This window comes from Hordeum vulgare, chromosome 2H (assembly GCF_904849725.1).
Source record: "Hordeum vulgare subsp. vulgare chromosome 2H, MorexV3_pseudomolecules_assembly, whole genome shotgun sequence".
In the NCBI taxonomy this organism is placed as follows: domain Eukaryota; kingdom Viridiplantae; phylum Streptophyta; class Magnoliopsida; order Poales; family Poaceae; genus Hordeum; species Hordeum vulgare.
Window position 1 is genome coordinate 616703725 of NC_058519.1, and position 15799 is coordinate 616719523.

At 42.2% G+C, this 15799-nt stretch overlaps 1 protein-coding gene across 1 annotated transcript; it reads right to left on the minus strand.

Annotated features, from left to right (window-relative positions):
- Positions 1-13374: 13374 nt before the first annotated feature.
- Positions 13375-14890, minus strand: LOC123430834. The gene has a single exon (XM_045114672.1). The coding sequence runs from the start codon at positions 14421-14423 to the stop codon at positions 13575-13577; it is 849 nt and encodes a 282-aa protein (XP_044970607.1). The 5' UTR covers positions 14424-14890; the 3' UTR covers positions 13375-13574.
- Positions 14891-15799: the final 909 nt, after the last annotated feature.

A 15799-nucleotide genomic window follows, 5' to 3' on the forward strand; every position in this document is an offset into this window, starting at 1 on the left:
TTACATTAGCTCATATGTGCATCTGTTACATGGCAATCCCTATTCCTCACATCATATCTATCATCTGGCTTTCTCTCGCCTATGGTTGTCCTCATTGATGTGAGCCTTTCACACCTTTTTGTCTTCCTTATCCATTATTATTCTATTTGCCATCCTAAGTGCCAACATATCTTGCTTACGCTCATCCATTACATGAGTGCTCAAAATTGAAAGGGAGAGTATCATTTTGATTTGTGCCTGACTAGTGGTCTGGGGATGAGTCAAAATAAGATTCTGAAGGAGACCAAGTGTGAAATTTTAGTAGATTGAGTTCTCAATTAAAAAATATATTTTATGATCTCAACCTATCTCCCACTTCTTGCACGCAAACACCATTTGGAGACATTCGAGTCACGGACAGCGAGAGCTCTTGCACCTTTATGTTCTTACTTTGCTAAAGTCAATACTAGATATAGACTCTTGCTTGTTATTGTCTTGACATGAATTGCATATCCTACTTGCTTTACTTTGAAGTTATTATATGTGTGTTAGCATGTCACCACAGGAATTATTGTGTTATCATTTATCTACTCGAGGACAAGCAAAAATTAAGCTTGGAGATGTTGATACGTCCCAAAAGTATCCATAATTTCTACTTGTTCCATGATCTTTTGGGTGATATTGTTATATGATTTGCTACACTTCTATATCATTTCACACATATTTGGACTAACCTACTAACTCAGTGCACCCGCCAGTTTATGTCTGCTGATGTCTATTTTGCACGGGCTTTTACCCAATTTTCCGAAGCCCAAAAAATCCAAAAATATATATATAAAAAATCAGCGAAACAAAAGCTTCCGGATCACTCAAGATGGGCCAGAGGGGGGACACATGCCTCCCAGGCGGCCTGCTGGCGCGGCCAGGCCCTAAGCCGCGCCAGGAGGTCCCTGGGTGGGTCCCACCTCATTCGGTGCCCTCCTTTGGCATGTATTTACAGTCCCGAGAGGAAACCCTTGCAGACTTTCTGGAATCGCAAATTTCTCCATCGTTCCGCCGCCGCAGCGCTTCCGAGATCGGGAGCGTCACGAGACCTCTTCCTGGCACCCTGTTGGAGGGAGGATTGACCTTCGAGAGCTTCTCCACCGTCATGGACGCTTCCCGGACATGTCGTGAGTAGTCCTCTTTGGACCATGACTCCATGACCATTAGCTATGTGATGTCTTCTTTCCAATCTTGTGCTTCAATGGTTAGTCCTTCTGAGCTGCCATACGTGATCAAGGCATCTATGTAATTCTCTTGCTTTTGTTATGCTCGGTTTGTTGGGATCCGATGGATTATGAGATTATGTTCAGATTGTTATGAGTTATATATTTGATTATCCTTTTATATTATGTTCCTTAGTGATTCATGCATGTTCTCCGTTGCTATTTATTACTTTGGCCAAGTAGTAGATTGTAACTCCAAGAGGGAGCGTTATGCATGATTGTGGGTTCATGCTCTCGATGTCTAGCTTGAGTGACACAAACATGAGACTAGGGGATGTGCTTGTTGCCACCAGGGAGAAAACAACGGTGCTTGTGACCACGGTTGCAAGGATTGTTTACCTTACGCATAGTTCGTTAATGCAGTTGTCCGTTGCTTTGAGTTTACACTTTGGGTGGGGCTCGCAACTTAATACATACGAGATGTTCTGGATAGATATATCAAGGTGGATGATTAGTAAGTAGATGCTGATGAATAAGTGATCTACTTGTCTTGGCGTATTTTCCATTACTATTGAACCTCTAACTATCAAGTAGCATAATTAGCATTGCGGTGCGATCATAATTCTGTGAATTGCCCAACTGTGATTTGTTTACCCAAGCATGGTTGTTTATCGTCTTTTGGGAGAGAGGCGTCACTGGTGAACATCATGTGACTCCGGTCCATATCACCATCATTGTTTACACCTCCATCATTTACCGCTTTCAATTACTTTTTCGTTGCAATCACTATTACCTTCCTGCTCGTGTTTTGATCCTTTGCAAACTACAAGGCCGGAGAGATTGACAACCTCTTTGTACTCGTTGGGAGTAAAGTTATTTGTTGTGTGTGCAGGTCCACGTCTTCTGCTAGCGCCAGGGTGGAAGACACCTACTTGTTGAGCCTAGGAGTCCTCCTGGTTCGATAAACCTTACAGTCTCCGTGTAAGGGAAATCTGCTGCTGACTACATCTTCACCTTCCATTTGGGGTAACCAACGAGGGGCGAGAAATATATTCATCAACTCGTCATCACTTACCCTTTGACCTTCTTGTGGGGGAGGTCCTATTCGATGCCTTAAGCGTCGGTTAGGCAAACCGGCGCATGCAGAGCTGCTTCTCGTGGGCCGGCCCATGTTGAATGTGTTGGTCCTTATAAATCAAAAAAGTTCATAGAATTTAATAAAAAATCAAATATGCTAAAAAAAATCAATGACTATAAAAAGTTTCAGCGATTTTTGAAATATGTTTATGTATTTTCAAAAAGTTCAGAGAATTCGAAAAAAATGTATTGGTTTTCAAAAAAGTTCATCAATTTTTTAAAACAGTTCACTAATTTTGAAAAAGTTCACGAATTTTAAATTAAGTCCTCCGATTTTCAAAGAAGGTCATCGATTTTCATAAAAATTCACCGATTTAGAAAAAAAATCACACGCTAAAAACACACGAGTGCTGTCTAAACGGGCCGGCCCATGCGGAGCGCTGCACGCGCCGGTTAGAAATTTGCATTTAACCGAAACGTGTGACCTAAATAGGATTTCCCTTCTTGTGATCCCGGCTATCCCGAGCCACATCCTACTGAGGATTGGGACAGGGTCCCAATGGGCTTGATATCATCATCATGGTTCGGCCGCAACCCTTTAAAATTCATGTTTCCGATTAATTTTTTGTACGACTTATGCTTTTTCTTAATTCACGTTCAAACATTTTTTGAATAATACAAAATATGTTTTTGAATTATGCAAAGATTTCTTAATATATAAAAATATATAAAAAAAGTCACAAATAATATATATTTTTGAATGTACCATACATTTCTATGGATGGTTCGTAAAAGTTTTATGAGTTACACACATATATTATTTACATTTATCAAAAAAGCTCACATATATTATGTTTACGTTTTCATGAGTTACACTAACGTCGGGAACCAACTCAGCACCATGATAATGATATCAAGCCCATCATGATTTTCTTATGAATTTCCTCAACGCACGTATAACTTAGCACCTCTCTATGGATTTTAGCACACTCGTAATGATGATACCAAGCCCATCATGGCATTCTATGAGTTTCATGAACGTAAGGACCAACTCAATACCTGTGTACGGGTGTCGGTCCACCCGCAATGATGATATCAAGCTCATCGTATCATTTTTTATGAGTTTCACGAACACAGGGACTAACTCGGCACCTCTCTACGGGTTCCGGCCCACCCGTGATGATGATATCAAGCCCGTTAACACTCTCGGTTGAGCTACATCCTACATAGGTTCGCTTGATCCACTATTATGTCCATGTAGACAAGTCGAGCTACTGTCTAGCATTCAATAGACATACCGCATCCATCCTTCCTTGCTTACCCTTTGACCTTCTTCTGAGGGAGGTCCTATACGGCGCCTTAAGCGCCGGTTAGGCAAACCGGGGCCTGCACAACTCCTTCTCTTGGGCCGACCCATGTTGAATGTGTTGGTCCTTTAATTTTTTTAAAAGTTCATAGAATTTCAAAAATTCAGATATGCAAAAAAAGTTCGATGACCATAAAAAAAGTTCATCGATTTTTTAAATATGTTTATGTATTTTCGAAAAGTTCACAGAATTCAGGAAAAAAATATTGATTTTCGAAAAAAGTTCATCTGTTTTTAAAAATAGTTCACTAATTTTGAACAAGTTCACGACTTTTAAATTATGTTCTCCGATTTTTTTTTTAAATCATTGATTTTCATAAAAGTTCATCAATTTAGAAAAAAGTTCATGGGCTAAAGCACGAGTTTGATGTCTAAACGGGCCGGTCCATGCGCATCGCTCGTTAGCAAAATTTGCCTTTACCGATACATGTGGTGCTAACTAGGATTTCCCTTCTTGTGATCCCGACTATCCCCAGCCACATCCTACTGAGGATCGGACCAGGGTGTCGATGGGCTTGATATCATCATCATGGGTTGGGCCGCAACACTTTAAAATTCATGTTTTTTATTATTTTTAGTACAACTTAAGGTTTTTCTTAATTCACGTTGAAACATTTTTTTGAATGATAAAAACATGTTTTTGAATTATGCAAAGATTTCTTTATATCGTAAAAGAAATATAAAAAAGTCACAAATGATATAGTTTTTAAATGTACCGTACATTTCTTTGGATGGTACTTAAAAGTTTTATGAGTTACACACATTTTTTTAAAATTTGTCAAAAAAGCTCACATGTATTATGTTTACGTTTTCATGAGTTACACTAACGCCGGGAACCAACTGAGCACCATGATAATGATATCAAGCCCATCATGATTTTCTTATGAATTTCCTTAACGCACGTACAACTTAGCACCTCTCTATGGATTTCAGCACACTCGTAATGATGATACCAAGCCCATCATGGCATTCTTATGAGTTTCATGAACGTAAGGACCAACTCAATACCTGTGTACGGGTGTCGGTCCACCCGCAATGATGATATCAAGCTCATCGTACCATTTTTTATGAGTTTCACGAACACACGGACTAACTCGGCACCTCTCTACGGGTTCCGGCCCACCCGTGATGATGATATCAAGCCCGTTAACACTCTCGGTTGAGCTACATCCTACATAGGTTCGCCTGATCCACTATTATGTCCATGTAGACAAGTCGAGCTAATGTCTGGCATAAAATAGACATACGGCATCCATCCTTCCTTGCTTACCCTTTGACCTTCTTGTGGGGAGGTCCTATACGGTGCCTTAAGCACCGGTTAGGCAAACCGGGGCCTGCAGAGCTCCTTCTCGTGGGCCGACCCATGTTGAATGTGTTGGTCCTTCAAATTTTTTTAAAAGTTCATAGAATTTAAAAAATTCATATATGTGAAAAAAGTTCGATGACCATTAAAAAAGTTCATCGATTTTTTAAATATGTTTATGTATTTTCAAAAAGTTCACAAAATTCGGGAAAAAAATATTGATTTTCGAAAAAAGTTCATCTGTTTTTAAAAATAGTTCACTAATTTTGAACAAGTTCACGAATTTTAAATTATGTTCTCCGATTTTTTTTAAAAAACATCGATTTTCATAAAAGTTAATCAATTTAGAAAAAAGTTCATGGGCTAAAGCACGGGTTTGATGTCTAAACGGGCCGGTCCATGCGCAGCGGTCGTTAGCAAAATTTGCCTTTAACCGATACATGTGGCGCTAACTAGGATTTCCCTTCTTGTGATCTCGACTATCCCCAGCCACATCCTACTGAGGATCGGACCAGGGTGTCGATGGGCTTGATATCATCATCATGGGTTGGGCTGCAACACTTTAAAATTCATGTTTTTTATTGTTTTTAGTACAACTTAAGCTTTTTCTTAATTCACGTTGAAACATTTTTTGAATGAGAAAACATGTTTTTGAATTATGCAAAGATTTATTTATATCGTAAAAGAAATATAAAAAAGTCACAAGTGATATAGTTTTTAAATGTACCGTACATTTCTTTGAATGGTACGTAAAAGTTTTATGAGTTACACACATTTTTTAAAAAAAAATCAAAAAAGCTCACATATATTATGTTTACATTTTCATGAGTTACACTAACGTCGGGAACCAGCTCAGCACCATGATAATGATATCAAGCCCATCATGATTTTCTTATGAATTTCCTCAACGCACGTACAACTTAGCACCTCTCTATGGATTTCAACACACTCGTAATGTTGATACCAAGCACATCATGGCTTTCTTATGAGTTTCATGAATCTAAGGACCAACTCAATACCTGTGTACGGGTGTCAGTCCACCCGCAATGATGATATCAAGCTCATCGTACCATTTTTTATGAGTTTCACGAACACACGGACTAACTCGGCACCTCTCTACGGGTTCCGGCCCACCCGTCATGATGATATCAAGCCGGTTAACAATCTGGGCTGAGCTACATCCTACGTAGGTTCGCCTGATCCACTATTATGTCCATGTAGACAAGTCAAGCTACTGTCTAGCATAAAATAGACATACCGCATCCATCCTTCCTTGCTTACCCTTTGACCTTCTTGTGAGGGAGGTCCTATACGGCGCCTTAAGCACCGGTTAGGCAAACCGGGGCCTGCAGAGCTCCTTCTCGTGGGCTGACCCATGTTAATTATGTTGGTCCTTCAAATTTTTAAAAACTTCATAGAATTTCAAAAATTCAGATTTTCCAAAAAAGTTCAATGACCATAAAAAAAAGTTCACCAATTTTTGAAATATGTTTATGTATTTTCAAAAAGTTCACAGAATTCTGGAAAAAGATATTGATTTTCGAAAAAAGTTCATCTGTTTTTAGAAATAGTTCACTAATTTTGAACAAGTTCACGAATTTTAAATTATGTTCTCTGTTTTTTTTAAATCATCGATTTTCATAAAAATTCATCAATTTAGAAAAAAGTGCATGGGCTAAAGCACAGGTTTGACGTCTAAACAGGCCGGTCCATGTACAACGCTCCTTAGCAAAATTTGCCTTTAACCGATACATGTGGCGCTAACTAGGATTTCCCTTCTTGTGATCCCGACTATCCCCAGCCACATCCTACTGAGGATCGGACCAGGGTGTCGATGGGCTTGATATCATCATCATGGGTTGGGCCGCAACACTTTAAAATTCATGTTTTTCTATTATTTTTTAGTACAATTTAAGCTTTTTCTTAATTCATGTTGAAACATTTTTTTGAATGATAAAACATGTTTTTGAATTATGCAAATATTTCTTTATATCGTAAAAGAAATATAAAAAAGTCACAAATGATATAGTTTTTAAATGTACCGTACATTTCTTTGGATGGTACATAGAAGTTTTATGAGTTACACACATTTTTTAAAATTTGTCAAAGAAGCTCACATATATTATGTTTACGTTTTCATGAGTTACACGAACGCCGGGAACCAACTCAGCACCATGATAATGATATCAAGCCCATCATGATTTTCTTATGAATTTCCTTAACGCACGTACAACTTAGCACCTCTCTATGGATTTCAGCACACTCGTAATGATGATACCAAACCCATCATGGCATTCTTATGAGTTTCATGAACGTAAGGACCAACTCAATACCTGTGTACGGGTGTCGGTCCACCCGCAATGATGATATCAAGCTCATCGTACCATTTTTTATGAGTTTCACGAACACACGGACTAACTCGGCACCTCTCTACGGGTTCCGGCCCACCCGTGATGATGATATCAAGCCCGTTAACACTCTGGGCTGAGCTACATCCTACATAGGTTCGTCTGATCCACTATTATGTCCATGTAGACAAGTCGAGCTACTGTCTAGCATAAAATAGACATACCGCATCCATCCTTCCTTGCATACCCTTTGACCTTCTTGTGAGGGAGGTCCTATACGGCGCCTTAAGCACCGGTTAGGCAAACCGGGGCCTGCTCCTTCTCGTGGGCTGACCCATGTTGAATGTGTTGGTCCTTTAAATTTTTAAAAAGTTCATAGAATTTCAAAAATTCAGATTTGCCAAAAAAGTTCAATGAGCATAAAAAAAGTTCACCAATTTTTGAAATATGTTTATGTATTTTCAAAAAGTTCACAGAATTCAGGAAAAAATATTGATTTTCGAAAAAAGTTCATCTGTTTTTAAAAATAGTTCACTAATTTTGAACAAGTTCACAAATTATAAATTATGTTCTCCATTTTTTTTAAATCATTGATTTTCATAAAATTTCATCAATTTAGAAAAAAGTTCATGGGCTAAAGCACAGATTTGATGTCTAAACGGGCCGGTCCATGCACAGCGCTCGTTAGCAAAATATGTCTTTAACCGATACATGTGGCGCTAACTAGGATTTCCCTTCTTGTGATCCCGACCATCCCCAGCCACATCCTACAGAGGATCGGACCAGGGTGTCGATGGGCTTGATATCATAATCATGGGTTGGGCCGCAACACTTTAAAATTCATGTTTATTTTTTATTTTTTAGTACAACTTAAGCTTTTTCTTAATTCACGTTGAAACATTTTTTTGAATGATAAAAACATGTTTTTGAATTATGCAAAGATTTCTTTATATCGTAAAAGTAATATAAAAAAGTCATAAATGATATAGTTCTCAAATGTACCGTACATTTCTTTGGATGGTACGTAAAAGTTTTATGAGTTACACACATTTTTGAAAAATTTGTCAAAAAAGCTCACATATATTATGTTTACGTTTTCATGAGTTACACTAATGCCGGGAACCAACTCAGCACCATGATAATGATATCAAGCCCATCATGATTTTCATATGAATTTCCTCAACGCACGTACAACTTAGCACCTCTCTATGGATTTCAGCACACTCGTAATGATGATACCAAGCCCATCATGGCATTCTTATGAGTTTCATGAACGTAAGGACCAACTCAATACCTGTGTACGGGTGTCGGTCCAGCCGCAATGATGATATAAAGCTCATCGTACCATTTTTTATGAGTTTCACGAACACAGGGACTAACTCGGCACCTCTCTACGGGTTCCGGCCCACCCGTGATGATTATATCAAGCCCGTTAACACTCTGGGCTGAGCTACATCCTACATAGGTTCGCATGATCCACTATTATGTCCATGTAGACAAGTCGAGCTACTGTCTAGCATAAAATAGACATACCGCATCCATCCTTATTTGCTTACCCTTTGACCTTCTTGTGAGGGAGGTCCTATACGGCGCCTTAAGCGCCGGTTAGGCAAACCGGGGCCTGCAGAGCTCCTTCTCGTGGGCTGACCCATGTTGAATGTGTTGGTCCTTCAAATTTTTAAAAAAGTTCATAGAATTTGAAAAATTCAGATTTGCCAAAAAAGTTCAATGACCATAAAAAAAAAGTTCACCAATTTTTGAAATATGTTTATGTATTTTCAAAAAGTTCACATAGTTAAAAAACTATTGATTTTCGAAAAAATTTCATCAGTTTTTAAAAATAGTTCACTAATTTTGAACAAGTTTATGAATTTTAAATTATGTTCTCCGATTTTAAAAAATCATCGATTTTCATAAAACTTCATCAATTTAGAAAAAGTTCATGGGATAAAGCACATGTCTGATGTCTAAATGGGTCGGTCCATGCGCACTGCTGGTTAGCAAAATTTGCCTTTAACCGATGCGTGTGACGCTAACTAGGATTTCCCTTCTTGTGATCCCGAGTATCCCCAGCCACATCCTAGTGAGGATCGGACCAGGGTGCCGATGGGCTTGATATCATCATCATGGGTTGGGCCGCAACCCTTTAAAATTCATGTTTTTATTATTTTTTAGTACGACTTAAGATTTTCTTAATTCACGTTGAAACATTTTTTTAATGATACAAAACATGTTTTTGAATCATGGAAATATATCTTTATATCGTAAAAGAAATATAAAAAAGTCACAAATAATATAGTTTTTAAATGTACCGTACATTTCATTGGATGGTACGTAAAAGTTTTATGAGTTACACACATTTTTTTAAATTTTGTCAAAAAAGCTCACATATATTATGTTTACGTTTTCATGAGTTACACGAACGTCGGGAACCAACTTAGCACCATGATAATGATATCAAGACCATCATGATTTTCGTATGAAATTCCTGGACGCACGTACAACTTAGCACCTCTATATGGATTTTAGCCCACCCGTAATGATGATACCAAGCCCATCATGGCATTCTTATGAGTTTCATGAACGCAAGGAGCAACTCAATACCTCTGCACGGGTTTCGGTCCAGCCGCAATGATGATATCAAGCCCATCGTATCATTTTTTATGAGTTTCACGAACACACGGACTAACTCAGCACCTTTGTATGGGTTCCGGCCCACCCGTGATGATGATGTCAAGCCCGTTAACACTCTGGGCTGAGCTACATCCTCATAGGTTCACCTGATCCACAATTATGTTCCTGTAAACAAGTCGAGCTACTGTCTAGCATAAAATAGACATACCGCATCCGTCCTTCATGGCTTACCCTTTGACCTTCTTGTGAGGGAGGTCCTATACGGCGTCTTAAGCGCCGGTTAGGCAAACCGGCGTCTGCAGAGCTCCTTCTCGTGGGCCACCCACATTGAATGTGTTGGTCCTTAAAAATTGAAAAAAACATATATTTGAAAAATGTCAATGACTATAAAAAAAAGTTCACCGATTTTTGAAATATGTGTCTGTATTTTCAAAAAGTTCACATAATTCAAAAAAAGTTCATTAGTTTTAAAAAATAGTTCACTAATTTTGAAAAAGTTCATGAATTTTAAATTATGTTCTCCGATTGTAAAAAAACTCATCGTTTTTCAAAAAAGTTCATCAATTTCGAAAAAAGTTCACGGGCTAAAACATAGGTCTTATGTCTAAACTGGTCCGCCCATGTGCAGCGCTGGTTAGCAAAATTTGCCGTTAACTGACGTCTATAGCGCTAAATAGGATTTCCCTTCTTGTGATCCCGACTATCCCCAGCCACATCCTACTAAGGATCGGGCCAGGGTGGCGCTGGGCTTGATATAATCATCATGGGCTGGGCTACAACCCGAAGAGGTGCTGCGTTGTACCCCGCTTTATTGGGCCTGGGCCTCTATCTGGGCCGTCTTTTGCTGTGGGCCTGCCAGATTGAAATTCCCTGGTGACCAAGGTTTCTGAAACACGAGAAAAAAAAAGGAAAAACGTCTATTTGAAACCTTGATTTTGTAGATGTCGGACGAAATGAATCCTTAAGTTGAAATCCCGGTCGATCATACCCTGAACTATGCAATCTCAGTCTAAATCGAACCCTGGCAAAGGTTAACTGGGATTCATCTGATGAGGGGACCTGCTTTAGTTTTTTTGGTTCAAAAATAAAAATTCCGGGTGCATGCCGCTGCTCGCCTCCTTGCCGTCCGGGTGCATATCCGTTCTGTCCGCGCTGGCCGGTCTCGTCCTGGCCGCGTAGTGCGCAGCTCGCGCCGCTGCATGCTATCCGCCTCTGGCTGTTGACCGCATGTATGCTTACCAGCGAGCTAGCTAGCCAGCCGTTGGATGCGTACATGCATGCACAACGGCCGCTGCTGCTCTGCTTGCACGAGCTAGCCGCAGTCGACGGAGCTCGCCGCACCGCCACCGCTGCTGCTCGCATTGGACATTGAGCCACGCCAATGTTGTTCTGCCGTGTGTTCCGAGGTCGCATATAAGGTCTTTGTCGAAATGACCGAAAAGATTTTGTAGTATCCGTTGAATGACTTTTACTATACGATGAACATTTTTAAATATAAATAATTATTATTTTTAAATATATGATGAATATTTTGCAAGAAAATCTATAAATATATGTGTTGAATAATTTTTGAATACGCATTGAGCATTTTTAATATACATTAAACAATTTTTGAATACACATTGAATATTGTGTAATATACCACTTAACAAATTTCAAAAGCATAGCAAACACTTTATATTCATTGAACTATTTCTAAGACACCATTAACAATTTATAATGCATGATAAAAAAAATTGTAATATATCGTGGACCATTTTTTAAATACACAAAGAATATTCTGATAACACACAATGAACTTTGTATAATATAGGAAAAAAGAAACAGTAAAAAGAAAAAGAAAATCATAAAAAATATATAAATAGAAATAGAAACAGAAAAGAAAAAAGAACCAGAAAAGAAAATCATAAAAAATATATAAATAGAAATAGAAACAGAAAAGAAAAATAAAAACAAAAGGAAAAAAGAACCAGAAAAGAAAAAATTTAAACAAAAGGAAACAAGAATAAAAAGAGAATGAAAAAATTGAAACAACAACGTGGAGCACACGCTCCTGTGAACTGGGCCAGCCCAATCCGGGTTATCCTTTGTCAGGTCAACAATCTCCGTTTCAAAAATGATTTGAGGGTTTAATTTAGACCGGGATTGGATAGTTCAGGGTACAATCGATCAGGATTTTAACGTTGGGGTTCGTTCCGTCCGACCTCTATGAATTCGGGGTTTAAAACAAACTTTTTCCAAAAAAAAAAGTGTTGAATGCTGAAACCAAACCGCGGGAAGCTACATGTGAGCGTGACAGAGTAGCAGCACACCGCGGCACGGCACACGGGCAAGCAAGCAGATGGCGAGCAGCCGAGCACCGCGCGCGTGCGGGCACCAGCCGCTCCACCCGCGCCCCGCAACCCACCGCGACCCACAGGATCGCAACCTCCGCGCGGAGGCCACCGGCCACCACCACCACCACCACCACCGAGCAACTTATAGAAACCCAAAAAGGCGGCGATCTTTCCCGGCCAAAGCGAGAAGTCATGTCATAATTGGGGAGCTTTTCCATGATCCCAGTGCGCGACGAGGCTGTCAATTTCTGTCGAGACGCTCGCGCTTAGCTGAGCTCAACTGCCCAGGTAGGTGGGTACCGGTGCCGGTGGGTTCTAGCTAAGCAAAACCCCATGGCTATGATTGAGAGCTCCTCCATTCTTTCCAATCACACCCCGCAGCTCTTGTCTGAGATTAACTAAAACTAATGGCTCTGTAAACAGTAGTACGATCAGAAGTTGACTTGGAGTCAGTGGGCGGTGAACGGGCCGACCTTTTGGCGCCCAGGTGTCCCTCCCAGCTCGACGTCGCATGCATGCCAAACACACCCGCGATCTGCTCTGCTGCGCGCGTAATAGTCAGCTCAATCGCTGCCATTTCCGCACTGTATCTGCACCGACCTTGCAGAAGAACCCACACAAGTCAGAGGCTTTGCCGCTGGGATGTCACGCAACCGGCGCTAGTTTGTTCCAGAAGCAATCGGAAGCCTCCATAAGCCCTTTCATCTGAGACTGGTTCCAGTAGCGTGTTGCCATGATGTATTACGATCCTGAGGGATCCTGAGGACCGAGGAGTATCTAACCCGAGGACACATTCAGAGCGATGGAAACATCAACCCAACAGCACCAACGATTGCAGCCCAAAACTTCCGTCACCGGAGCCATGATCCATTCAACGGACCACTCTGCCTACCACCTCCCCCCATGGATCATAGGGTAGACGGTTCACGACGACATGTATATAAAAATGGAACGTGATCGTGTCAGCCAGCGCTCCACTGAGACAAGAGATCCCCCGGTTCATAATGCCAGCCAGCATTCAATTCCACCCACATGACCAGGCTGCTGCTAAATGTATTCTAGGAGTAGATCCATCGCAGAATCTCAAACACAAAAAATATACTGTGATACCCTGACACGCAAATAAATGAACCACTAGTATACACAGACACATGAAGCTTTTTCCTTTTTTTTACAGCGCTGCAGCATGCTCAGCTGACCCCTATCTCGGCACCAAATTCCTTCTCCAGTTTACAAGCAAAGCTAAAGGGCGAAATCCCAGACAAAAATGGCCTCTGAGGAATCTGGGATCGACGACCGGAGTGTGCGGGGTGGTGGGCGGGCTCACCGGAAGCGGCCGCCGTCGGCCAGCTTCCAGGAGCGGCAGTGGTGGAGGGACGACCCGGCGGAGGGGTGGTGGAGCGGCGACGGCCGGAGCTCGCCGGACATTGCGGGGGCGTCCGGAGGGTGGCCTCCCCGCTGGTGGTTCCGCGCCGGGCTGGGGCGGACGAGCGGGCTGATGCACACGGCGAAGCCCGACACGCCGGCCCCGGCGCCGCCCAGGAGGCGACGGCAGGGGGTCTTCCGCATCGGCGACGGCCGCCACGGCGAGTCCGCCACCGAGCCGCCCTCCTCGCTGCCCTCGTAGGAGCACCGCACGGGCGAGAGCCCCCGGTTGCTGATCACGCGGGAGGAGCGCCGGCGCGGGGGCAGCGGCGACTCCGTAGCCGGCCCCTCCTTCCTGCGGCCGCGCATGATCCCGCCGAGCCAAGATCCGTGCCTCCGCTCCCCAGCGCCCTTCTCCTCCTCCGTTCCGTCGTGCCGGTGGTGGTGGCGAGGGCCGCCGAAGAGCGCGGCGAGGGCGGAGAGCTTGCCGGTCCGCCTCCGCCTGATCTGGAACCCGATGTCGCCCTCCTCGAAGCCGGTGCCGGGGCCAACCTGGGGCGTCCGGAAGAAGAGGCGGCTCGACGGGTGGCGCCAGGGCCCCGGCCCCGAGGAGGCGTCGGACTTGCGCGGGCACACGTACGGCGACACGGAGCGTGGGAAGAGCGGGACGGGCTCCGGCGGCGTTGGCAGGGGCTGGGGCAGCGAGGACGCCTGGTTCTGCGCGGCGGCGAGCGCGAGCAGGCGGCCGCGGAGGCAGGCCGCGCACACGCCGACCGCGCTCTCGTACGGGTGCTTCCTGCACCTCATGGCTCTCTTCTCCTCGCCGCTGCCCTCTGCATTGCCGTTGATGGTTGGACTTGGAGGTGGTGTGACGGACGGACCCGGTGCGGGGGAGCACCCGGGGTGGAGGTCTTGTAGGCTGGCAAAGTGGTGCCGGGGTGGTTTTCAAAAGGTTTTCTTTAGGGTGGAGGAGAGGAGAGAGATGCTACGAGGAGTAGTAATTTAGTTGGGGTTTTTCCCGCTGATCAGCCGGGCTGATTGGTTAAAGAGATATTAGATTATCCTAGTTGGATGTGGACCTCCGTATCGATCTGTCGATCTGTGATGCTACATTGCTACTACTCCATACTGTAGTAGTGCTATGTACTCCACGTAGTGTCGTGTAGCAGTAAAGTAACGTAACCAAGCTGCCACTGTCTTGGCGTGATCAGTCGATCGAGTCGAGATCTTCCTATTTTTACTTTCCAAAACAAATTTGAACCTACATACACCTTCTTCAAAAAAAAAAAAACCGTGAAGCTAGGGTGCTTGGTCTATCTATCTATCTATCTATCTATCTAGTGGTGTAGTGGATTTTATGGACCCCTCTTGTTAGGATCAGACTACTGATCCCTAGTGTTGCATCAGACCAGCCGAACACCGTAGGTTGAGGCTGCTTTTGCCCGTTAGATTAGTATAGGTACGTCGAACCTTTGCCAGCTAGTTTCCTAGTAATCAGCTTCATAGAATTAATTGCTCCCAGAATTCATGGTTGGACACAATCTATAACGTGGGTCCACCTTTGTTTCCCTGTATTAATTTTGTTTCACAAACTAATCATGCCCAAAAATCAAGCATGGAATCCCTAAAAAAAGCAAGTAAGTATCGTCTTATTCTCTACTGAACCGAAAATCTTTTCCTACTAAACTTAGCTTCCAGTACATGTTAAATTTGCTTCTATATCCAAGAAAAAACTTTATGTCCAATGTAACGATTTATTTTTATTTAGAGACAAAATTTTGCATAAATTTGCTATTATTTTTCGTCTTCCGGTCTTACTCCACGTTACTTCCAACCATCATAGAAGTTTGGTTCAATCTAATTTGTTTCAACTTGATTTGGAAAATATGCTTCCATAACATTTATAGATTTTCTCTAATCACGATGTTGCCATATGCTTCCGATATTCGCTCCATGTCCATACAATCACAGGAGTTTTTCATACATGCATGATGCTTCCTTTTATTCCATGTTCGTTTCCATCATATGCTTCCAGCAGTACATGACATGCTTCATAATTCATGGTCACATTTTTCTCCGGACATTGTCATGATTTGTTTTCTGCTATGAAGCACACATGTTTGTATTTCGAAGCACAATTTTATTTGGTTGAAGCATGAAATGTAGTTCCAAGTTCCTTATAC